The following is a 24,951-nucleotide window of genomic DNA, read 5'->3' on the forward strand; positions in this document are numbered from 1 at the left end:
CCCAAGTTCTCCTCAGCTGAAGTTTCAGGTGCAATGGATGTGATCCTCTTCCTTTGTTTGTGCTACCATTTCCCTGCTGGATCACTTGGTTGGAGAAACTCAGATGAAGGGACAAACACAGGCTCGCACAAAGGTTCACATAAAAAGAGACCTCTGGAGTTCTCCGATCCAAACTGCAGCTCACAAGCAGGACTCAAAGCTGGAGCCATTTGCTCAGGGCATTGCCTGGGTAATTGCTGTACATTTTCATGGTTGGAGAGCTCCCAGCCTTCCTGGGCTCCTGAACCAGTGCTGAATCATCCTCTTTATCCTGGTCCATCCTCCTTATCACCACTCTTAAAGTAGCAGCACCACCACCTATTAGATCCCATTTCTTGTCAAATCTGACTGGGAGAGGGACTGACAGGCAGCATGGCCACACGGACCTCATTTACTTAGGGGACCAGGCTAAAGACCTTGCCTCTCCCTGCCCTTCTCTTTTCCAGGCTAAACAAATCCAGATTTCTCAGTATCAAAGCTCTAGTCACCTATCCACTGGGCCCTCTCCAGTTGGGTCACACCTCTCTTGTTCTGGGGAATAAGAAAGTGTGTAAAGAAGGGGAGATCCTGGCCTTCTACTCCGAAAGTCCTCCAGAGGCAGTGTAAGGTGCAGAGTGGCAGGCCAGGATATATAGCAAGGGTTTAAAAACCCTCCTGGATAGCTGACTCAATCAGGTTAGACTTTACAAACAGCCTACTGTATTTGTCCACCCTAACTAGTGGACAAATTTGCCAATTTTTTTGCAAAGTACAAGGATTGGCTTTTCAAGGAATATCTATCTCTCATTTTCATGTTAAATTGTGTGTTTATGGTGTTTAGGCCACTTTCCTAAGTAAATGAGTTCTATGTGAGCATGACAACTGTCTGTCTCTCCTCAAGTCATGTTTGACAAGAAATGATCCACTTAATTCTGTAATTTACTGTTGTTGGAGAAGAGTTTCAGAAGCAGCATCTGTTCCTGAGATTGCCGAACAATTTCCATTGCAAGATTGTTTCCAGTTGTTTGAAATGTTGCTATATTTGACCTGTTTAGATTAAATGCCTGACAGCCACTGGAGCCAGAGCACAGTAGCTCTGAGAGTAAGTTTGGAGACTCAGATCATGATGAGTGTACCAGTATTTTTCAGTAGTATTATTATTTTAATACTCAGGGCAGTGTTATGCTTGAGAGGAGTGGGTGTAGCCAAAAATCTTGGTTTACTGTCCTTTAGATATACCATGATTTCGTAACATTACATGGGTATTAGTGTGAAACTTGAGGTTCACATGAGCTCGCTGTGGCAAGATGGGAATGCAGTTGCTGAAGCTTCTGCAAATCCATTTCCATTGACTGTGTTCCAGTGGCTCATGCAGCTTTCCCACATGCCACGGCTGCACAAGAGCCCAGATGCTTCTTCAAGAGCTCCTGCAGGACTTTCCTTCCAGGACCATTTCTTGTATGCTGAGGAACTGAAACAGGAAAGTTGTGCCCTGCCTCCCTGGTGCCTCTTCTCCCAGGCAGGCATAGGAGCCTATCCTGATTGAAATGGCCATGGGAGAGGAGCTGGCTACTTAGGGCAAAGTATCTGAGCAGTGGGCTTCAGGCTGAACACTGATGGGGAGGAGGAAAATACTGGAAAAGCCAGAGTCAGAATAAAATTAAATTTGACAGGAGCCTGCTGCTGTCCATAACCATGTCAAGGGAAAAGCACAGAGAGGGTGGGGAGAGGAATAACCATTAGCAAGAGATGGAGTATAGAGGGAGAAGAGAGACTGCTCGGAATAACAGGCAGGGAAAGACATGAAAATAAATTTTCATTAGAGGGGTGAATAGGCAGCCTTGGAGCTAGTGGGGGAAAAAGCCACAAATGGGTGAATGACAAACCAGAGAGACAGAGAAAATGGGATTTGGTGGATGTTGGAGGTGGGAAGGGAATAGTGTACTTGAAATCATGTCACCTTTTCAGTGTAAAGGTTACTGAACAAATCAATCATAGAATCACTGGGGCTGGAAAAAGCCTCTAAGAACATCGAGTCCAACAATTAACCCAGCACTGCCAGGTTCACTGCTAAACCATCTCCCCAAGCACCACATCTACGCATTTTCTGAACACTTCCAAGGACGGTGATCCCACCATTTCCCTGGGCAGCCTGTTCCAGTGCTCGACCACTCTTTCGGAGAAGAAATTTCTCCTAATACCCAACCTAAACCTTGGCAGCTCGAGGCCATCTTCTCTCGTCCTGTGCGATGTCAGACCCCGTTTCTCAGGCACCGCCGGCTCCGTTCCCTCACTCCCGCTCTGCGAAGCGGGGCAGCTGCAGTTCGCGGCCCCCGGACGCGGAGGGGTCACCCACGCGGCTCAGGGACTCATCCCCGATAGCCATTCTGGGGCCGGGCGGGGCACTCCCGGGGCCGGGACTCCACGGGGCCCGCCGGTCTCTGCTGCCGCCTCTCGGTGCCGCCGGGACTGAGCCGGCGGGTTCTCCTGCGGCGGGAATGTCGCCACCGCAGTTTCCAGCCAGGTGGTTTAGAGGCTGAGAGAACTGGGGCTGCTCAGCCTGAAAAAGAGAAAGGTTCTTCCTAATCATAGCACCTTCCAGTGCCTAAAGGGGCTACAGGAGAGCTGGAGGGGGACTTCTTACAAGGGCAAGTGGTGATAGGACAAGGTAGAATGGCCTTAACCTGAAGAAAAGTAGGTTTACAATGGATATTAGGAGAAAATCCTTTACAGTGAGGGTGGCAAGGCACTGACACAGGTTGCCTAGAGAAGCTGCGGATACCCCATCCCTGGAAGTGTTCAAGGACAGGTTGGATGGGGCTCTGAGCCCCCATGTTTCAGTAGAAGATGTCCCTGCCTGTACCAAGGGGGGTGGAATGAGGTGACCTTTAAGGTCCCCTCCAACCCAAACCATTCCATAATTCAGTAAAAGGAAGCCCAAGTATTTAGGAATATTTTACTGTAATGGATGAAATACCCAAGGGTGTAGGGGAAGGAAGACAGAAGGCAGCAGGCACCTCAGTGTGGTACAGTGCACTGAGCAGAGTATTCCCAAGTCCCAGGTTTTACTGGGAGACAGTGGAAGCTTTGCAATGAGACTCAGTGAAGCAGGGAATAAAAGAGGTGAACAGACTCCGGTGAAAATGCCCCTGGTACAGTTTGCAGAGGTGGAAATCAGTGAATTGTACTGAACGGTTCTGAACCAGAACACACCTGCACTGCCAGATTTTCCCGGGTTTTATCAAAGGCTCCCAATTTAATGACCGGCAGCAAAACTGGCCTGGGTCATGAGAGGGAGGTGGGAAGTGCAGTGTGCAAGAAACCCACAGAATCCTCTTATTGGGAAAATGGGAAACAGGCAAATTACTGCCAAGGTCTTGGTAGATTGAGGATATTTTACTTCTTATATCCTTAAAAGGATTTTACTTCTTATACCCTTATACCCTGCTACTTGTATTCCCTCGATTCACTTAGTTAATGTTGTTTTCTCTTTTGATGTTTATGCCCTTTTTTTTAATGCACTGACTCAGTGTTTCCAGATGGAGATGTGTGTGGCTTTTCTTAAGAACTTGGGAAAAGCTTTTTTTTCCCAACTTCCTGTGGGAAGACAAGCCAGTCAAGCCTGTTTTAAATGGTAATTTTATGAGACCTGGAACACCACTGCGCTTCGTAACATCTGGCAGACAGGTTACAGCTACACAACTCTGAGTCATTTTAAGAAAAGGGTTGTCTTACGCAATTTGGGAAAAGTAGTATGTGGTCATGTAATTTAGGAATTTTAGAGAATGTGTGTGCCTCTGAGCAGAATTATATTGCATTGGTGAATTTAATGTTATCACTTATTAACCTTAATAGTATGATTTTGCCTCTTTTAAATTGTTATCTGACATAGTTGCAGTGAGTTGTGAAATATATTACCTAACTGTTTCATCTTAAGAGTTGAAAAGACAATACAGATTTAAGAAAATGCAATCAAATGTTGTATATGTATTCAGTGTATATACATATCAATATTACCAGTCTTCTGCATAGTTATCATTATGCAGATATGTGACCAGATAAAATGCAGCTACTTCTTTATTTAACTATCTTCAGCAATCTTTTTCTTAATTAAGAGAAATTAATTGATTATTAATAAATGTTCCTTAATTAATTTCTAAAGAATTATTAATATTCATACATACACTCATCTACCACTGCTATAGACGAGTTGAATCAGGTTTATATGAAAATATAGAATCCCCTTGCAATAAAATGACATGCGTAATATATCAGTTCACACTCATTTTATTTCCACCATGCCCATTTCAAAATATGATTGTGGCTTGAAGAGTCACTGGCAGGGTTTTTACATTGCACAGCTCAGAGGAGAAAACATCTCCCTGTGATTTGTTGTGTATCTTTCATCACTGTTTTCCTGGTTCTCAAAATTCCAGTTCAAAACATCATGCTGTGCTCTCAAGAGACATCAGAAGTGAGATGACACTCTGTTTTCTTTCTCTTTCTATTCTCCTTTTGACAGAGAAAACAGACTAGGCATGTTCTTCAAGCAAAGGCTTTATCCTGACTACAATGAAGTCAGTTATGAGTCATCTGGAGGTGTTTCTCTCCCTTGACAATATAAAGGACTGTTTCAGATGGGCTTTGCTAATGCACTTTGCCTATGGCCTGTTGAAACTTGAAGCACGTTTTTTCCTGTCTAAAACAAGCTCTGGAGTCTGCTGTGCTGGCTGTAAAGGGTAAAGGCTGTAATGGAGTTTTACATTTTCATTTATAGTCCAGTCCCAGTGCAGCTGTTTCGTGAGGAGGAGGGGGTTTCTAGAGTATTAGTGACAGGTATTTCACCTTGTATTTTGGTCTTGGCTAATGGGCACTGGCTGGGCTAAGGGTCCTATCTGGTATAAGTGTTTGAACTCCTTTCTGCAAGGGTCTTAGATCTGTCTTGCTCCAGGGCTAAGTCTGGTGAATATGAACATGATGAATATGCTCTTTCTTACATGAAGCTCACTTGGTAAATAAAAACATAGTTATGTGTTCCCAGCCTTAAATGTGTCCCCATACTGAACCCAGCAAAACCATGTACTCCTACTCCTGCTGGTAGCCTCTCAGAGAGGCACAACATTGAATAAACCACTATTTTTTCATTTATTTTTCCCCTGAAAAAGGGTCTCTGAAGCATCCGGTGAGGAGCAGTAACAGCAGCCCTCTGGCCATCAGGTTGCAGTAAGCCTGAACTCCACCAAAGTGATCTTTGGACATGATGATCAAACAGGGTTTTCTGTGCAGAAGCATTGGACTCTCCTTTTTCTACATCCTTTGGATGTTGCTTCCAACTTTTAAAAGGGAGGGGAAAGAAGAGGAGAGGGAAGGCAGCCGGAAACTCTATTCCCCTCCCTTTTCCCCAAAGTCATCTGATTTCCCGAAAATACTACCAGACCAGTGCGCTCCCCACAGCAACTCCAGCCAACAGAATTGTGCAACTCTTTCTGGGAATTCCCCTTCCTGCCGAGAGCTTTCAAAGCCAGCATCCCACAGATAGAGGGTGCTGCGATATTGCGAATTAGAGCTCCCTTTCCCAGACCTCAGCTTTGGGTGCGTTTGGAGGAGGGTGTTCACGGGAAGAAAAAGAGAAAGAAATAAAGAAAACCGAAGGGGAGAGAGAAGAAAACCAGACGTGAGCTATGGAGAGAAGGTAAATATTGCAGGCATTAGAAATGAGAAAGGATATTCTCCAGCGTCGTTGTCTGACAGCTAGAAGAGTCAGGACAAGCTGCTCCCAACCCCAGGGTCTGAGCGTGATTTTTGAGGCGCTGGGAAGAATGGATTGTTTACCTGTGGGGGACGTGTTCTCTGTCTTAATTTGCTGTGCACCAGGTTTTTTATGACTGATGGTCATAAGAGGAGAGTGTGAGCACTGGTGAGTACCAAGACAGAGATTTTGTCCGTATGGATCTTAGCCTTCCTTCTTGATGCTTGGGTTTGCTCTGTGCAGGAAGGGACAGAGATATGAACTTGCTTTTCAGGCAAAATCTTGATCTAGTCTCCCCAAGCTGGGATTTTATGATCTTTGACCTGCTTTGCAGACATGCAGACACACAGGCAACAGTAACCAATCACAGTTTTTTGTCCCAGATCATAATTCCAAAGTCGAGTTCCTGAAGGTTTTCAGAAAGGAAGATCTGCTTTTTCCAGATGTGGTGAGTTATTAAATCTCAAGGTTTATTATTAATTGTGTTCTATAAATCATGTAAGGCTGTACTGATTTTCAAACCTGAAAATAGCCCAACTAGCCTCCAGAACAGGGCAACGAGGAGGGAAGAGCACTTACAATCCCTGTGGTCAGCTCCTGCAGCTTTACCACCTCTTACAGAGATTGAGAGAAGCAGAGAGCACGACTGAGGTTGTACTTCTGTGTGAACAGCTACAGGAGAAAGGCAAGCCCCACACAGCCACAGCACTGGTCCTTAAAACTCCAGAGCCAGGAGCTCTGCTGCATGCTACATGCAGCCAAAGTCCAGCTTGTTCACTGGGGACTGTGCACATATGGAAACGGAGAGCCCTCCTGTAATGTCATCTTCCCTTCCCTTTTCTCAGGTTCCTTATCTTCTTCTGTCTCCCCGTCTGGGCTGACGCGGCCTCCATGTATGGAGAGATCTTGTCACCCAATTACCCTCAGGGGTATCCCAATGATGTGAACAAAACTTGGGAAATCCAGGTCCCTTCGGGGTATGGTATTCACCTTTATTTCACGCATCTGGATCTTGAACCATCGCAGGACTGCGAATATGACTTTGTGAAGGTACTGTCCATGTCCTCGAGTGAGGAAAGCTCAAGAAGGCAGGTTAGAGCACAGAACAACAAAGCTGTGCACAAAGCTCAGGGCTGGAAGAGGAGTTAGGCGCAGCCTTCCTGTTCTGAGCTCCAAGAAGTCCAGATGATTGGGTGTATCTCCACTAGCAGTCATGAAATCAATTCAAGTTTGCTTTATAATCACGTGAGCATTGTCTGCCGAGTGTCCCATTTATGCCCCCCATCCCGTGTTTCTCCAATGTTCTTAGGAAAAGTCTTCTTAGCCATCACAGACACCCCATTATTGCAAGGCATATTCCTAGACATTGAAGTGTAGGTGTAAAATGACCATTTTCTTAGGGCAATAGTTGTCTGTGCCTGAAATCATCTGGAATTAATTGATGAGTGGATGAAAATAGATGATTTATTGCAAACAGAAACTGATTGGAGGGGATGGAGGTTAAAAACAATCCGTCTGTGCAGGGATAGTGGCCACTCAGATAAAGTGCTGTGGTCCGTTGCACCACAGTTTTTTATGATCTATGCACCACAGATTTCTTAAAACTAGCCCTGCTCCACGTTGTCCCACAAGGCACAAAAGATCAAGCACTTCCACACAAACAGACAGAAACAAGACCATCCTATCCTGCCATAGCTCTGTGGGAAAAGGGGCAGTAAGGTCAAGTGCAGCACCAGTACACCTTCAAGGAGGACCAAGGTGGGACAGAACGATGAGTGTGCTCTGTAATAACCTGTGTCCTTTTGCTACAAACCAATCAGCCTGTTAGGCTGCTCTGTGGACTGTCATGGTTGGTTTTGCTGCTTTGAAACACAGTGTTGTATTTTTATGTACAACTGGGCCTGAAGAAAGGATGTTAACAGCAAACTGTGTGGATTAATTTGTATCTGAGAAATTAAGACAAGTATTTCACAGTTGGGAAGTCAGTAGGAATGAACACTCCTCATGTCTCTTATGAATATAAGGAAACTGGTTGTCCAGGGGCTCCATTCAGCTGCGCCTTAGCACCTAAAAGCTGAAAGACTCAAGTGTTGGTAATTCCACATGTTGCAGTAGCGAGGTGAGGCGTCTGAATTCTTCTGCAGATCCTGTCTGGTGGCTATGTTGAAGGTGTGCTTTGCGGGCAGAAGAAACCTCGTGCCCCTGGCTCCCGGATTGTGGAGGAATTTAATGTCCCTTACAACACCCTCACTATGACATTCCAATCAGACTTTTCCAATGAGGAGCGTTTCACTGGTTTTGCTGCCTACTACATTGCTGTGGGTAAGGTTAAAACAGCCTCCTCTGAATCTTTGTAGTGTCCAGGCTGGGAGGAAAACTGACAGAAGGGTTTTCCATACAAAAATGCCTTATTTAAAGAAATCCCAGCAGACAGAACTGCATTCCAGTATGGCCAGTATAAATAATGTCGTAGAGATACCTTTTCCTTACTGTCTACTAGTGTTTGCTTCACTTTCTGCTGCCCTCAGGGCTCTCTCCTAATTTGGCTGATTCATCTTTTCACACTTGCAGACTTGGATGAGTGTATGGATTTTGTGGATGAACCTTGCAGTCATTACTGTAATAATTATATTGGAGGTTACTTCTGTAGCTGTCCACCAGATTATTTCCTCTATGAAGATAACAAAACATGTGGAGGTAAGAGATGTGCATGAGCTGTGGTCAACAGCAAGAGTTAGTTTAGGCCAAGTGAGATATTGCACTTGGAAGGCCTTATCAACCTTCTCAGCCATTTGTGAGAGGTATATTTTGGGGGAAAAAACCCATCCCAGTGCAAATCTGAACTGCAGTAGACTGTGGTTTGGGGAATTTCTATTAACATATTCTTAACAATTTTATTTTTATTTCTGTGTCAAGAGAATTAAGAAACTACTAAAAGGCATTCTTTAAAGACTGCAATGAAAACCCTTGTTCGCATACTGCTATCCATGAATCTTTAAATCTCTGGCAAAACAGGGAAGTTCCATAAAGACACAAAAATCACCAAGGGCTTGCTTGGCGTGAATCAAAAAGCTGCAAGATCACAAAAAAATGCATGTTGAAAGGAGTATATTATGAGGACCTGAGCATGACAAAGGGAAGCCTAAATCACAGGTGGAGGGTAAAAAGGAGTTAAAGTCCTTGGCTAACTGGATAGAGACTGGCCCTGGCTTCAGTTTCTTGGGAAGATGCAATGTTGTGACATGGTTATTGCAGGTAGCTGGGCAGACTGGGGATGTGGTGGAAGAGGGAGAGCTTGTCAGCTGCACACATGGACCATTTCCTTTCTGAATCCTACTCATGTTCCTTACTTAATCCTAGTGAACTGCAGTGGAAATGTCTTCACTGAGCCAACAGGGGAGATTTCCAGCCCCAACTATCCCAACCAGTACCCAGAGAACTCTCGGTGTGACTACCGAGTGGCTCTGAGCCCAGGCTACTTCGTGGTGCTGACCATACACAGCAGGGACTTCGACGTGGAACCAGCCGACTCCAGCGGGACCTGCCACGACAGCTTAACAGTAGGTGTGCAGCTTAGGAGTCAGGGTGCTCTGAATCTCCCATCAATCTCCTCATATTCCAAAGATTTTGGGACTGCTTAACTTTATTTTCAATTATGTTGCCTTTTGAAATTTGTGGGAATACATTTGAATATGTATATATGGAGTGTGTATTTTAACAGCTCTCTCAATACATTTGGCATTTCTCAGTTGTTCTTGGTATTTTCACAGATTGTCTCTGGAAAACAGCGTTTCGGTCCCTATTGTGGCAACAAATTCCCAGGTCCTCCTGAAATCAAAACCAGGAACAACATTCTTGACATAATCTTCCAGACAGACCATGGCACACAACACAAAGGCTGGAAAATACGCTACTATGGGGACCGTGAGTAAACGCTTGGAAATGTGTTCATTCTGCTGCTGAGTTAGGGATAGGGCTTTTCCCAGGTCACATTCATGGCACAACAGCATGTTAACATGTTCACAGCTGTTGGTATTGAGTAAGAGTATGCCCTCTTACTAGGGGAAAAAAATCACTGGGGAGAAAGAAGTTGGGAGCTGGAAGGAGAATAAATCTTAAACCAGTTGCTCACTCATTTCCACTTATCTTTTCAAAGCTGTAACCTGTCCCATGAGCATTATCCCCAACTCTGTTCTTGACCCAAAGAAGGACAGGTATATCTTAAAGGACATTGTGAAGGTGACCTGCCTGGAAGGCTACGAAATTGTGAGGGTAAGTGAAATAAATAAGCATATATCCCCTCAGGCCCGCTCAGCAACATCTTGAGGCTGTTCCCTTCAGGTGTCCTGAGTACTGTTGGGAACTCAAAGTTTTCAACACAGCAGTAGTAAGAGGAAACCTCTTCCAGCAACTGCAGTATTTTGAAGCCCCTCCACTGAAGCACGTGTCAGATGTATTTCTTGTCCAAAGACTTACATGGATCATGTGTTCTTTTTCCTAGCAACGAGATAGCATCACGAGTTTTCTCTCCGGCTGTCAGGAGAATGGTGAATGGAGCAACTCCCATTTGAGATGTGTTCGTAAGTGACCTGTGTCTGTATTGTGGGAAGGGAACTGGAATGGAGTGTTTAGGCTCTAGATCCACTATATCTCCAGATTAGGAGGATGCTAAAAGACAAGGATGTGAGCATGCTGAAGGGACAGAGAAAGTGAGCCCCCATGAGTGTACAGTGTGGTTCACTGTCATACAGAATAATCACATTGTTGAGTGAGGGTGTCCCTTTGATTATATTTGATCCTTTTTGTTGTTTCTCTACAGCTGTGAACTGTGGTGATCCCCCTCCTGTTGAGAATGCCCAAGCCTTGTATGTCTCCGAGCTGCACGAGCCTCTGTACACGGCTGCTGTCCGGTATCAGTGTGAGGCACCCTACTACACCCTAGAAAACAAAGGAGATGGTGAGCATTGCCTCTGCTACACACTCATATTCCTTTGGTTAAAGGCCTAAGAAATGGTTCTGGCACTTTCATGGGGCCATAAGGTCATAAAACTGGTGTGGGATTGCAGGCAGTAGTTTTGTGTTGCCTCTGTGTTTAATACACTCTAACAATGCTTGGGCTGTTGACCTTAAACGCATTAGCAAGTCCTCTCTCCCTTTGCCTTTGTGAGTGAACCATGGAGGGTTTTGCCACATGTAGCACAGAGTTCTGGTGGAAAAGCAAAGGACTCAAGAAACCTGTTAGATGAGGTCTCTCCAAAAAAGGAATAGAAGCACCCTGGTAGGGAGGTAACAGCAATGTTTACCAAGCTGTGCTTACTTTGGAAAGGAGAAGGTTGGTATATCATATACAGTAGTGTTATTTACCCTGTGTTCATCTTGATTGTATCCCTATGGAACTCTTTTTCTCTTGTGTTTTCCAAGTGATATATCGGTGCTCAGCCAGTGGAGAATGGGTCAATGAAGAGATGGGAACAAAGCTACCAAAATGTGTCCCAGGTACTACCAAAAACTGTATGTGCATGCAGCATATGAAGAACACTGCTTCTTTTGTCTCTGTATTTTTTCTTTTCTTAACTTCCAGCTGATAGGGAGAATTTAAAAACCTGTGTACTGTTCAGTTTACCCTCTTAGAGGAGGCAACATGACTTGGCCTAGTTGTACATGATGCCTGTTCACCCCTTCAAAGCCCCAGATCCTCATTGGCAAAGAACAAGATCCAGGTGGAGGAGACTCAACTCTCTTAAGGGTTCAGTCCCAGCTCAGACAGTGACTTGGACTATACAAGTACACAGTGGAAAAGGCAAATTGTAAGATAAAGCTGAGGGAATTTACTGCCTGAGAGGAGGCTACAAAGAATATGGAGCCATATTCTTCTCAGTGGGACACAGCAATAAAACGCAATGACAGGCTCAAGTTGCAACAAAGGAAATTCAGATTGTATTTAAGGAAAAATGCTCCCCCAGAGCACTGGAACTGCTGTCCAGAGAGGCTGGCTAATCACCACCCTGGAAGATGAGCTGTCAAAGCCCCTGGATAACCTGGCTTTGGAGTTAGGAGGGCAAGGGGGAGAGCAGTTAGGGAGGAACAGGTTGAACTAGAGGCACTGAGAGGTACCTTCCAGCCTAAATCTTCCTATGATTATGTTAAATTCTTTAACAAATTCTGCTTCATGCAAGTTAGAAGCTATCTGCTGTCTACAGTTTCTTAATCTCTGATTTTCTGACTAAGGATTCAACGTAAACAAGGCAATGTGGTAAGAAATCAATTTCCTAGCTATGTCAGAATGACCTGCCTTATTTATGTCCTTTGCATTAACATTCTGCGAAATGTTACCGAACATTTTACTCAAAAAGGATGGAGCAACTCTGCACCCAGAAGATCCTCAGATAAGATCTCCCACTGCCTAAGATTTTACGTACTAGTAAAATGGAGAGGAAAAATGGTAAAACATCAGTGACAAACCTGAACTCTTAACCTGAGACTATCTGGAGTTCACAGAAGAAAAAATTAAAATTTAAAGAGCAGTGTCATATTTCTAAGAAATCAAACAAGTATTTTTTCAAAGACAATCCCTTCACCTAAAGAGCATAATTCAGCAAAGGGAAAATGCCAACTAGAAGGCAATTAAATTGTGAGCTTTGACATACCTAACACTGTCAGGGTGAGAACTGCTTTCCAGAAAAGTGAATTTGAGAATGAGCATTTTCAGTCTAAATTGAGCCTTGATAGTAGTTTTGCTAGAATTTTCTTTGCTTTCTCTGTAAATACTAATTGCAAGCTCTGTGGCATAAAATATAAACGTGGTTACTCAGATTCAAAAATTACTTAGAGGACACAGGAAGGAGGGGACTATGGGCTTTTTACCAGTACCAAAGAAGCCTCTGTTTGTAACTGCTAATTCTCCCATCTGGTTCCTCTTTTTTTCTTTTCTTTCTAGTCTGTGGGGTGCCTAGTAATCCCATCCGAGACACAGGAAGGATTTTTGGAGGCACCCGTGCAGAAAAGGGCAACTTTCCCTGGCAGGTGTATTTCAATGACCCCAGAGCAAGCGGTGTGCTCATCTCTGACAGATGGGTGATGACTGCAGCTCACGTGCTGGACGGATATGACAAGCCCACCATGTATGCTGGGGTAATCGATGTTCGTAGGGAATCTCTGAAGTGGGAAGCCGAAAAGCTGATCCCAGAAGCTTCATTCATCCATCCTGGTTGGAAGGAGGAGCCCACAGAAACTAGGATTGATTTTGATAATGATATTGCATTACTGAAGCTGAGAGATCCCGTGAAGATGGGTCCAAACATCTCACCCATCTGTCTTCCTGGTAAATCACCCAAATATGAGCTGCAAGAAGGGACTCTGGGCTACATTGCTGGATGGGGCCGGAGAGAGAGAGGAAGACTCCCTGCTGATCTTTGGAAGGCCCAGATTCCCGTGGTGAACATGGACAAATGCCGATCTGTGAAACCAGAGGGCTACGATGATTCCGTCGTTTACATATTCACCGACAATATGATCTGTGCTGGTGGTGGCAAGGACAGCTGTCAGGGGGACAGTGGTGGAGCCTATGCCATCCAGGATCCTCTGAATGCCACCCGGTACTATGTCGCAGGGCTGATCTCCTGGGGGCCAAAATGTGGCACCTTTGGTCTTTACACCAAGGTGGTGCGTTACTTGGACTGGATTAGAGAGACCATTAGCAAGCATGAGGATGAGGAAGCTTTGCAGAAATAGCTGTTTCTCCCTTCAGCACAGTCACCCTTTCTAAATGTGATGGCTGCATGTTTGGGCTGGCTATGACCCTGTTCACTCTGTGTATATAATGGGCAATATATAACAAAATATAACTCATTGTTTCTATGCTGAGTGGAGAGTCAGGAGTATGGATCCGTTTCTCCCGCTATCATCATGTCTGGGAAGGGAAACTCTCTTTCTTCCACTCATAGTAGCGTAAAAGGGAGACATTATTCTGAGTAGAGAGACTCTTTACTTTCATTTTTTTCTATCCTGTTTTTTCCCACTTGGAGAAGAAATAGCTGTGCCCCATTGAAACCTGACAGGGAGATTTCAGTGAAGAAAACAGAGAACAATTGTTGGTTGCCAGGGAAGGTTCAGAGCCTGGTTTCTGATTTATGTATTTCCCATACTGTTCAGAATATCTAACAGCATTAAAGAATGTCCAAACTGCCTTTTGTGCAATGTGCTATTGTGTCTGTAAAGCCTTTATCTCTGGACCTAGTTCTCCTTGAAACTCCCTAAATCAAGTATCTAATCAAATTCTGACCCTGCCAGCTTTTGTCAAGCTGGAACCTGTAGTACCTCACCTCTCTACCTAAGAGTCTTTATAAAGTTCTTCTGAGAAGAGATAGTTCCATCTTACTGCTCAACCATTACCAGCAATGAGGATTTCACACTTCTGAATTAAGCTGAGCAGAACAGACATCTTCAAAATAATTTCATTCACCTGTCCTCAGGCTTTATTTTTTTTCAAATTTTATTGAGTTAGAAAAGAAATAAAGCTTGATTTTTCTCCCAAAACACTACCTTCTCTTGATTTAGGGAAGGAATATTACTTGACATGTGTTAGGGGTATTTTCTGCTCCAGAATGTCCTAAATCACTAACAGACATCCTTCCACTGAGATGATCAGGGAACAGGTACAGATGGCATTCACTGAAATACTGAGTTTGTTCAGCTTGAAAAGGAAGAAGCTAAGAGGGGGATCTAACTGCTATATTCAGATACCTAAATTTCCAGTTTGGCTTTTTCCTGGGATGTGGGTCAGCACTGGAACAAGTGCCACAACAGACTGGGGAATCTCTGCCCCTAGATCACTCGATAACTTGCCCAGGTAAGGCCCTGAAGTTCTGAAGTTAGCTCCAGTGTCAGCAGTGGATTGGACAGAGACATCTTCTTCCAGGCTAAGTTTTTCTGAGAGTTTTGGAAATGGTGAGGAGGATGTGTACAGCTCTGGGGAGATTTCATACAGAATCCTGCACTCAGCTCAAGCACCTTCAGTTTTGTGTAACAAACAAAACATTATTGTTGGACTAATGATCAAGGATCCAGATTGTTGGACTAGTGATCAAGGATCTTACATCTTGTTTCTCTCAGTGACTCATAAGAACACAGTAGGTTATTTTGCAGTAGAAAATCTAGTCAAGAAGACAACTCCAGGGAATACCCACAACACAAGAGAGGTCACCTTTTCTCTGAGTCAGCATCATTTTAGAGCTGCTGTCCTGCAGTTAAAGCATTATTTCATATAGTATTAAAAAAAAAAAAAATCCATCCTCAGATTCTGATCAGTAAATGTTCCTGGGCTCTCTTCTCCATGAGATTGGTTGTTGTCTTCCCTGTTTTTGGAATGTAGCATCACACAAGCAAGTTATTTTTGCCTCCCTTGAAGCCACCTGGGATTTCAGATGGGGTAATCTAATGGTAGTTTTGGGACAGATAAGCAACTGCCACAGGCCACTGCAGAACTGGAAACATTTTAGTGGTAGGTAAAGCAATGTCTATAGAAAGTCCATAAGTTGCTTTTAGTGGTGAGAAATATTCAGTTGTGGTTAAAAACAAAGACAAAAAACTATAAAACACCCGGTTTACCCAGCAAGTATTTTAATATTCATAGAATCTCACTGATGCCAATGGGCTTCCGCACACTGTACTCAGCAGAAACCACCCCATCCTTCAAGGAAGTCTTCTTCCCTGCAACCTTCCCACAAAATAGAGTACAAAAGTAGACTGCAGTAGTCTCATGATATCATCAGCATTTCAAACCATAACATGTTTGCTGTCATGAGATTTCCTGATATGATTAAGGCTTCATCCGGTTATAAGATTTGTATGAAGAACATCCACAAAGGTGTCCCACAAGCTGCCAATGGTACAATCAAACAGCATGGCAGCTTTCAGAAGTGCTCATCATGAAGGTTATGTGCTTTGCGTGCTTGAAAAGCCTTTGGGGCATCGTCAAAAGCTTTGGATATGATTTGCTGTGTCTGGAAATCGATATGCCACCAATGATGCTTCAGTTAGTAGGACAGCAGTACCTAGGGCCTGTCCTCCTTTATTATCCCATTGATCCAGTCCACGTAGCTGAGGATCTTGGTGTAGAAGCCATAGCCTGTGGCACAGCCGATCCCCCAAGAAACTATGCCAGTGGCCACCCAGCGACCGCTTTCCCTGTCTAACACCGTGAAGACGCTCCCACTATCCCCCTGGCAGGTATCCTGCTTGCCTTCAAGGAAGCCAGCACAGAACATGTTCTCAGAGAAAACCATAGGGATACCTTTCTTATTACTGTCCAGCCAACTCTGACACTTCTCTCGAGCAACTGCTGGTAAGCTCACGTACTTCAAATTGCTTGAGATGCGGTTTTTATCCACACCAAAGCCGCTCACGTAGCCCATGTGCCCATGTGTGTAGAATGAGGTGTTGGTAGTGTCTGGGAGACAGATGGGCAGTAATGTAGGGCCCAGGGTTACTGGGTTTTTCAGCTCCAGCAGGGCTATGTCCCCGTTGAAGTTGTGCTCATTTTTAGGGTTGTAATCTGGATGGATAAAGATCCTACGTACAGGGTGGTTACCCATCTTGTGGAGCTCGTCTACATTGGTGTGGCCGAGGAAAATGTCAGCCTCCTCTGCCAGCTGCTCCAGGCTCACATTGTTCCGTATTCCTCCTTTGGGGAAGATGGTGTGGGCAGCGGTCAGGATCCAGCGGTCGCCCAGGAGTGCTCCACCCCCTCGTCCATTGATGCCAGTCAGAGCCTGCCAAGGAAAATTGCCTCTCCCTGCTGATTTGCCACCCAAGATCCGCTGCACTTCAACAACAGGATGGATGGGCTTCCCACACACTGTGGAGAAACACAAGAACATGACACCCTCTGTTGCCCTGGCTTTTCTCTGTCTTTCCTCACCATCACTGTTTGATTTCACTTTATTTTGGCTTCCTGGATAGTCTTCCCTGATGCCCCTGACTGATACCATTATCCTCACTCCCCTCCCTGCATGTTGTCCCAGTTTTGTACTGATTTTAAGCAAGAGTCAGTAAACACCAGACAAAGTCAGAGTTTTTACTGACCTGGCAAGCAGGATGGAATTCTCTTCTGGCCATCTTGATCCAGCCAGGTTCCCTCAGGAGAACAAGTGAATCTGTCTGTAGGATGAGAGGGAAGGCAATGAGGCCCAGGTCTTCAGACATGGGATGGGGAAAAAAGAATGGAATGGAATGGAATGGAATGGATTAGAATAGAATAGACTAGACTAGACTAGACTAGACTAGAATAGACTAGAATAGAATAGAATAGAATAGAATGTTTTCAAGAGGTTCCTCGGCCCTTCCATCCCAAAGCACTCTCTCTTTCCTGGGAAAAGCTGCCTGTGGTAGGGTATGGAATGTTTCCATCTGTACATCTTGAAGCATCTCAGTTCCAGAGGAGCAGTAAAGCTCAGGCACTATTCCTGGAGAAGAAAAGCTTGAAGGGCCATCTACATGAAGTCTTATCTTCACTGTGTCCACAGGTACACAGAGCACTGTTTGACCTTATTTAGCCCAAAGAAGGGAGAGAAGTAGTAAAAGCATGAAGTTTAGATTCAAGTTCCTGGTGTTGGTAGTTTGCAGAGAGTAGGACAGGGTGGTTTGTTCCAGGAATGGGAACCAGATGAGTCAGTTACTGTACATGCTCAGAGTCTATTTCTGAGCCTAAGTTGCAGGTCAGCTAAACTCACTTGTCACCTCTCAACACAAACTCCACTACCTCCAACACTCTTGCTTTTCTTAGAAAGTTTGTGCCACTGACTAAATATAATTTTTATACAATTTTTCTTAATACTAAAATAAATGCTTCTAAGAAAGTGTTTGCTGTTCTCTTCAAAATTGACTAAATTATGGTGACTCCCCAGCAGAATTTGGCAGAAACTGAATGAATACTTGCTCCTGATTTTTTTCTGATGAGACTGAGCTCTGACTCTATATGAAGGAGTTAAACTTAGATGCAAGAATAATCAAATTGAACATTAGTACCAACTTAAAGAACTCTTTAGCTGCTTGCTCCTGGCCTCAGTAATAGCATGTCACCTCTCTACAGCATGCAGCACAACTGTGTGTTCATGCTGGCAACTGTATCCAGAAACTGATTCAGATTAGAAATCTACCTTTTTAAAAATTTTCTTTTTTTTTTCTTTCTTTTTTTTTTTCTTTCTTTTTTTTCTTTCTTTTTTTTCTTCTTCTTTTTTTTTTTTTTTTCTTTTTTTCAGTGGAGGCTGAATGGACAGGCAAGGCAAAGACATCATGAACTCCTTATGCTGTTCTTGGAATCCAAGGTCCTGCATCATCAAGCAATGTCTCGAGTGTAAAAAGAAGGCATGTGAATGGTACTGAATGATGACTTAGTTTTTCTGACCTGCTGCATTAAAATAGACTTTTCTGTAAGTATGTTATTTAGCTCTTAGATATCTCTGCAGCTGAACAATATTCCAAAGAGCTAAACAGCATTACAGTGGAGCGAAGTGTGTGTTTATTTATTTGCATGTGTAGCAACTCGGACTGATGCAGTGAGTTTTTTGAATTTTGGTGATTCCCAGACACCATGCCTCAAATTTCAGTGAAAGAATGAAATCCATTAGAAAAGAATGAAATCCACTAGAAAAGAATGAACCATGACTACAGCTGAGAGAATAAGACCTCCTGCAAAAGTTAAGGGGAGCATGGAAGAGGGATGTGACGGACTCTGGGAATGAAGTGGGAATAGGCTGAGACAAGAAGACTCCAGAGATATGCTGCAGGTCAAGGAAAGATTGGAGAGTCTGCACAGGAGGAAAGCATGAGCCCTAAGCCTGGGGAGAAGAGGCAATTCTAACTGGAAGAGTGAGAGGGCCTTCCAGGCACAGGTTTCAGTTTCTGTGTGGGATTAGGACTCACCACCGCCAGTTCCAGTGACGATGTGGTAATAGGGCTCATTGCACCGGTATGAGATCACTGACTGGTACTCGTTGTTTGCAGATTCATTTACGTAGCTGAATACACCATTAGTCAGGTTTTTAGGGCTGCCACAGTTCACAACTACCACAAAGAAAAAAGAGAAGACATGAATCAAAGACAGACTGCCTGCAAGTCTGGGCATTGGAGCCATGATGTGAAGGACCAGTTAGGACAGTGGGCAGAGAAATTGCTCCAAAATAGATCCCAGATAAGGATCTTTTGCTTTTAGATGCTGCATCATCATAGCAATTTTTGAGTGATATTTTATGCATTTTTGTAAGGGAGGAAAAACATTTGGATTTTTGCAAGCAGAAAAATGTGAAGCAACGGTGGACCTCCACAGTTCCTTCCAGACAGCACACCCATGAGGGTATGGCACAAACAAATTGAGTCAGAGAGGCTGAACTTCCCATGTTTCTGGAGGAGGAAAGCCACAGCAGGGGATGTTACCCCCGTTCTCAGATCACTCACTTTCACAGCGGGGCATAGGTTGGTGCCACGTGCCATCAGCCTGGCAGACAGCCGTGAAAGACAGCAGCTTTCGGTCACCCTACACGGGAAAGAAAAACACCTGTTGGTTGTACAGAGCCTTTCATTCCTTCCCCACATTAAAATATTCTATGTGCCCATCTTTTCCCTGCTGTCCAATATTTGCCCCTGTGCAGACTTTTCCAGTTGCTGTCTCCTCCTGACTTCCCTTTATCCTGTATTTGCCACAGGCTACACATTCTTCATAGCAGGCCAGGATACCAGCAGCCAGCAACTATAAAACCATGACAAGTCAGAAATGCTACCCAGCCCTGGCAATAGGATGGCAAGGGAGGCAGGTAACATCTGCTTTGAGTCTGATTTCATATCCTTCCAAAGAGGCCATCTTGTTTACCAGCTTTTCCTGGGATCTTTGTCTTTCATCTTCTACCAGGGCTGCATGAAAGAGTAACTGCATAAGGAAGAAAGCTAGGAAAAGAGAAACCATGAGAAGAAAGCCGAGAGAAGCAAAGAAGAAACAGAAGTTACAAGAGGTTGCCATGAGTGAGATCTCCAAAGGAAGTTTTACTGAAAGGTGAAAGACACAAACTGAAGACAAAATAGAATATGGCTGAAGGGAGTGGAGAAAGGACCTCACCTCCATCAGGTTATACCCAGTCTTGCAGCTGACAACAAAATAGTCCTGAAACTGATACACAGGCTGCAGGTCTCTGATGATAGTAAACCGATCCCGTGGGACGGGCTGTGGGCACCGTATTTCTGTTAGACAGTGGGACAGATTGAGCTGGGATTAGCAAACAGTGTCAATAGGCTGTAGCAGCCTCTGGGGGATAAATCTCTTACTCTCGGAGGTGTAGTGGATCTTCCAGCCACGGCTGAACCCCGACTCATCGGTGAGGAAGAGTATGTCTACCTCATTGCTGTTGGTTTCAATGATGCCAGGTGGTTCCCTGCCACAGAATACACCAATCTCTCTCCCTCGTGCTTGGATCTGATGAGGAAAACATATATCACAGGGACAGAAACACACATGCCTCTCTGCCTCAGAATGCCTGTTTCCATCCAGACCGAGTTTACCAGAGTGCCTATGATGGTGAATAGGGCTGGTTGTCTGACCCATCTTTGCTGGTGCCTACACTGACAGATCAGAACAACAGACTGACCTACCACAAGCTCTGCTTCTCCCTTATCTGGGAATCAGAGCTGTCAATCCCTGAATCCCTTAAATCAAAAAAACTGGAAGAAGGATGGGGTTTTTTTTCTTCACTCACAGGGGCCTATGACCCACAGCCTCTGACCTCAGGACAGTGGTAATTAAATGCACTGAGGGAGAGACAGGAGCTCAGTCCTTTGTGCTGGGGCATTCTGCTTGTATTGATCCCGTATTTGTCATCTGAACAGTGGTGTCCCCACGATTCCTGTCTAGGTCTGGCAGCAGGGTTGGGAGGAGAGTTTGCTAATCTCAGTACCTTGAGCTGGTCATAAGGACACTGGACTTGCTGGTGATCATCAATCTCAAAGGGTTGCAAGAACTTGAGGGTGATAGACAGGCCGTTCTGCAGACGGATGCTGTAGTTACACCGGAGGTCTTCGGGATAGGGCTGGGGGTACTCAGGGCTGCTCAGATACCCAGATGCCTCTGTGAACAACTCACTGCTGCACTCCACTGGCGAAGAGGAAGAAAGTAGAGGTCACATCGTGGGGCTGTGCCTTCTGCAGCCCCGTCATCTGCTTCCTAAGTCACTTCTCCCACCCTTCCTGGAACCTTCTGGTTCCTTCTGGAACCCTCTGATTCTTTAAAATTTCTCTTTACCTTTGCAGGAGTGGTGGTCACTCTGAAGCTGGTAGCCAATCCGGCAAGAACAGAAGTAGCCACCCACATAGTTGTGACAGAAGTGCTGGCACTGAGGCCTTTCACCGTTCTTGGCAGCATTGTTAGGGTCACACTCATCCAGATCTGAAGACACAGGAAATGAAGGGGCAAGGGGAGGAAAGTGTTAAACCTCCCTGCTCTAGACTGAAAGTACTTAGAGATCCACATCCTTGCCTAAAGCTTCTCTTTATCTGCCTGGCAAGGAGGAAAATTGGTTGGAGCCACACAGGCTTTTACTTCTCCATGCTGAGGGTATTTCCTACTCACCCACAGCTTTGTAATATGCCAGGAAGCCCCTGTAGGGAATCACTGTGCCATTGTCTTCATTGGAGAAATCGGAGTGAAATGCTAGGTGCATCTTGTTCCCCTTAGACACAAACTCCTTTCTTCCAGGGTGATTGCCTGTGGTTGACTCAAGCCGGCCACAATATCGGCCCAAGTCCTGCTTGTCTGCTTTGATCTGTCAAAGATAAGGTGAAATCAGTGCAGCCTCCCAAGACTGAGTCTGCTCCACACATTGATATTACCCAACCATGAGTTGTCAGTGCTTGCTCCTCCCATTTCTATCTTTAACTCCTTCCCTTTCCTTCGTGGGAGGTATCAGAGGAGGCCTGGTGAATGAAGAGCCATTGCATGTGGTGGCCACTGGATTCCCATCTCCAGGCACCCCTTGGCCCACGTATCTATGGACGTACCTTAACATAGTCATAGAAGCAGGACTCAGATGGCTCCAGGTCAAAGTATTTGAAGGTCAGCTTCACCACATAGCCTTTTGGGACCTGGATATCCCAGCTGCTGATGTTATTGTTGGGATACGGCTTGGGGTAACTGGGAGATCTGATCTCCCCAAACAGGGGAGACCTTCTTGGGACTGGACTGGAACCGATCACCCCAAAAAAGAGGAAGGCCCATGGGAGACAAAGAACATACCTGTGAACATGACAAATAAACGATGACATTGCACAAAATTAGGTCATTCAAAGTCAGGGGAGACTTCGCAACTGGCTTGTGCACTGTCTAAAGCAAACTGCAAACACAGAAGGCCTACACAGTTGCAGTACCAACTCCTGGCTCAGATCACTCCGGAACAAGAAGGGCAGCTGAAATGAAGACACCAGCACTAACAAGGTTCCAGCAAGCCATTGTGACCCGGCCAGAGAAATTCATCAACCCAGGAAGCAGTGCGAAGGAGCACGGGTGAATTCCCTGAGTAAGGTCTGCACATTCCCAGAAGTTGTAGGGCTGATTCTTATAGAGCCAGGAGAAGTTTGGTCCCCCTTGGCCCTGGGCCAGTGGGTCATTTTGGGTTATCACTAGTTTAGGATCCTTGGCGAGGATCTGAAGATCTCAAGCTGGGTTTGCTGTGGAGCAATCCTGCTAGCGCCTCCTGGGCAGCCCTCTTCCCAGTCATGCCTCCATCTCTGCCCTCCAAAAATTGGCATTCACATTTTTTTCCCCCCCTCATTCTTCACATCTCCCCTCTTGCCCTCTGTGTTCCTCCGAAACAAGCTCACTGCCCAGAGCAGCAGCTTGGCCCCGTTGACCTCTTCTCCTCCCTGGAAGGGTCTAACCTCCCCGACCGCCCCCCGCAAGGCTGTGCCGGCGCGTCCCTCCCCAGAGCCCCGACTCACATCTCCGTGCGCTCGCCCCTGCCCGTGCTGCCCGGCGGAGCTCGGAGCGGCGGCCGGCGGGGAGCCAGGGGCGGGCGGGACGGGGGGAGGAGGAGGAGGAGGGAGCGAGGGAGGCAGGAGCGGGGAATAGAAAGCCGGACTGCGAACAACCCGGCACCGGGCCAGGTCCCGGCGCCGCCGCCTCTGCTGCCCTCTGCTGCCGAGCGCCGCAGCCCCGCTCCGCGAACACGGACCCGGGGATGCCCCGGGGGGGCCCCCAGCTCCCTCCTCTGGCCCAGGAGGCAGGAAAACGATTGCCAGAGACCCCACCGAGGGTTTGGTCTGCAATCCAGAAACTTCTCCGAGTTTGTTGCCCCCGAAAATGTCCTCCTAGGAAGTCCCCACCCAATCCTTCTGGGCTGTTTTCTGGTATAGAATGATGAGAAAGTTTATAGTCTTCACAAGTTAATTTAAACTTTTAAAAATCAAGCTGTCAAAAAGGATATGTTTTCTCAATTCTGACCTGCTGAAGAGAACTTTTGAGATTTTTTGGGGGGATGGGAACTGGGATCATCTTCAAGGAAAGCAAGAAACCTCAGGCATTTGTGTTAAAGAGATATTAAGAAAAATGAAGAAGTCAACAGAATTAAAGGCATTCTGAGAACAAATCCCTTTTCAAGGACCCTTCTTGATGTTTCTTGTGCAAGCATTTTTAGGAGAAACAAGATAGATAGATAAATAAGGTCCTCTATTTAATGGCGAAATGAGAAAATATAGCAACTTAAAAACCCCTTTCAGGCTTTTAGCAACATAGTGCCCAAGACATATATTTGTGTTTCCAACTTTATGAAGTTTAAAATTTCTTGGCTTTCAGGCTTTGGTGTAAGAGATAAAACACCGTTTTAGTGTTTTTCCTTAGAATTATGAGTTGCTCTGAAGAGGTTAGGAAGTGTCTTGCATTGAAATCACAGGAAGTAATTCACAGCTCCAAAAACTTATTGAATTAAGATGAAAATAGTGTTAAAAAGAATAAAGAAAGCGTCTTTGGAATATTTATGGAAGTGTACTAGAGAACCTGCTCATCAAACACCTTTGAATTATGATCTGAGAAAGATCATGTAAACATATAATTAATGCCACTGTAATAACACCATATGGCCCCACATACCAGATTTAAGATTAAACAGGGGACATTATCCCAGTACTTCCTGATGTCCAAGTATGTCCTCTGCATGATGAACACACTGGGCAGGCTCACTGCTGTGCTGTGCCATGCTACAGTGGTTTCTTACTCAGAAAGTAGCTGGGAAGTACTGGACACTTCTCTTGGAGAGATCAGTTATGAGCAGGTCACTGGCGGGAAGAGTGTTCCCTGGCAAAGCACGGATAGACAGAGGCCCCTGGGGATCATTTGTAAGGAAGTGGATAACTTCACTCTGTCCTTGACAAGCAATCTCCTATCTAGGGGGCACTTACTGGGAGTGTTCTGCGACACTTTCAAAGCGTATCTCCCGTATCTTCGTTTCCTTCTCCCGTCCCGGTAACATCATCTGGGATAACAGGAGAGTACTCCGCCTGGAGAAGCGCTGTTGGTTGGCTGGGGACACACCTACATCCCCAATCCTACTCCAGTGCTCCCACTGGTGGCGTTCCCCTTCAGATGCTCTGCGCAATCCTCTTCCTCACGTTAGGCTGGAGCCAGGAAATACCATGGTACCGGTTTTACCTTGGAAGGACGTATGTGCCCACCTTTTCTCAGGGGAAGAATTCCTGTAGGACCACGGAACACATGTAGAAACCAGAATGCCTAAACGATCACCTGTTTGCTGCCTGCTTGCCTCACCTGCATTACAAGTGGTCTGGACAATAAACCCAGACAATATCAGAGCAAAGTAAAGAAATTGTAGATCTTCAGCATGGTCAAAGATGCCAACATCCTCTCCTGGAGCAAGAACCCTTCTTTGAATACTGTGTCTTGGAGGAGGTCATTGGAAGGAAACCTGCTCTACAGCCTCAGAAGCTGTGAAATTATCGTCTGACATGTGGACCAGACCCTCTCATCCACAGAGAAGAAGGAGCTGGACACTTTATCCTCAAACCTGAAGCAAGGAGGACAGAGAAGTACCTCTGTTTGGCCTCCTACAGCTACACCACCTACCCTACAGCACTGCAGGGCTGCAGATCCAGGCTCACCTATAAATACTGAGCTGGTTTCCCAGGGCACTCTACCT

General features: G+C 45.3%; 2 protein-coding genes across 4 annotated transcripts; one reads left to right on the plus strand and one right to left on the minus strand.

The window, feature by feature from the left end:
- The first annotated feature begins 5,533 nt into the window (after positions 1–5,533).
- Positions 5,534–13,952, plus strand: C1S (complement C1s). 2 transcript variants are annotated; one of them, XM_032098811.1, is made up of 12 exons: positions 5,534–5,710; positions 6,138–6,215; positions 6,613–6,817; positions 7,912–8,089; positions 8,339–8,464; positions 9,128–9,327; positions 9,538–9,691; positions 9,924–10,039; positions 10,269–10,347; positions 10,587–10,724; positions 11,189–11,263; positions 12,705–13,952. In XM_032098811.1, the coding sequence occupies exons 2-12, from the start codon at positions 6,211–6,213 to the stop codon at positions 13,496–13,498; spliced, it is 2,070 nt and encodes a 689-aa protein (XP_031954702.1). In that variant the 5' UTR covers positions 5,534–5,710; positions 6,138–6,210; the 3' UTR covers positions 13,499–13,952. The 2 variants fall into 2 exon arrangements, with proteins under 2 accessions (XP_031954702.1, XP_031954701.1); XM_032098810.1 differs by having other exon boundaries at positions 6,151–6,215.
- Positions 13,953–15,363: 1,411 nt separating this feature from the next.
- C1R (complement C1r) lies at positions 15,364–24,285 on the minus strand. Of its 2 annotated transcripts, none has more exons than XM_032098808.1 (11): positions 24,197–24,285; positions 21,806–22,040; positions 21,378–21,570; positions 21,051–21,194; positions 20,707–20,903; positions 20,081–20,228; positions 19,875–19,996; positions 19,220–19,298; positions 18,689–18,829; positions 16,850–16,924; positions 15,364–16,622 (listed from the first exon to the last, which is right to left on the minus strand). In XM_032098808.1, the coding sequence occupies exons 1-11, from the start codon at positions 24,268–24,270 to the stop codon at positions 15,820–15,822; spliced, it is 2,211 nt and encodes a 736-aa protein (XP_031954699.1). In that variant the 5' UTR covers positions 24,271–24,285; the 3' UTR covers positions 15,364–15,819. The 2 variants fall into 2 exon arrangements, with proteins under 2 accessions (XP_031954699.1, XP_031954700.1); XM_032098809.1 differs by lacking the exon at positions 24,197–24,285 and adding an exon at positions 22,742–23,158.
- Between the last annotated feature and the right edge of the window lie 666 nt (positions 24,286–24,951).

Source organism: Corvus moneduloides, chromosome 2 (assembly GCF_009650955.1).
Source record: "Corvus moneduloides isolate bCorMon1 chromosome 2, bCorMon1.pri, whole genome shotgun sequence".
Lineage (NCBI taxonomy): Eukaryota > Metazoa > Chordata > Aves > Passeriformes > Corvidae > Corvus > Corvus moneduloides.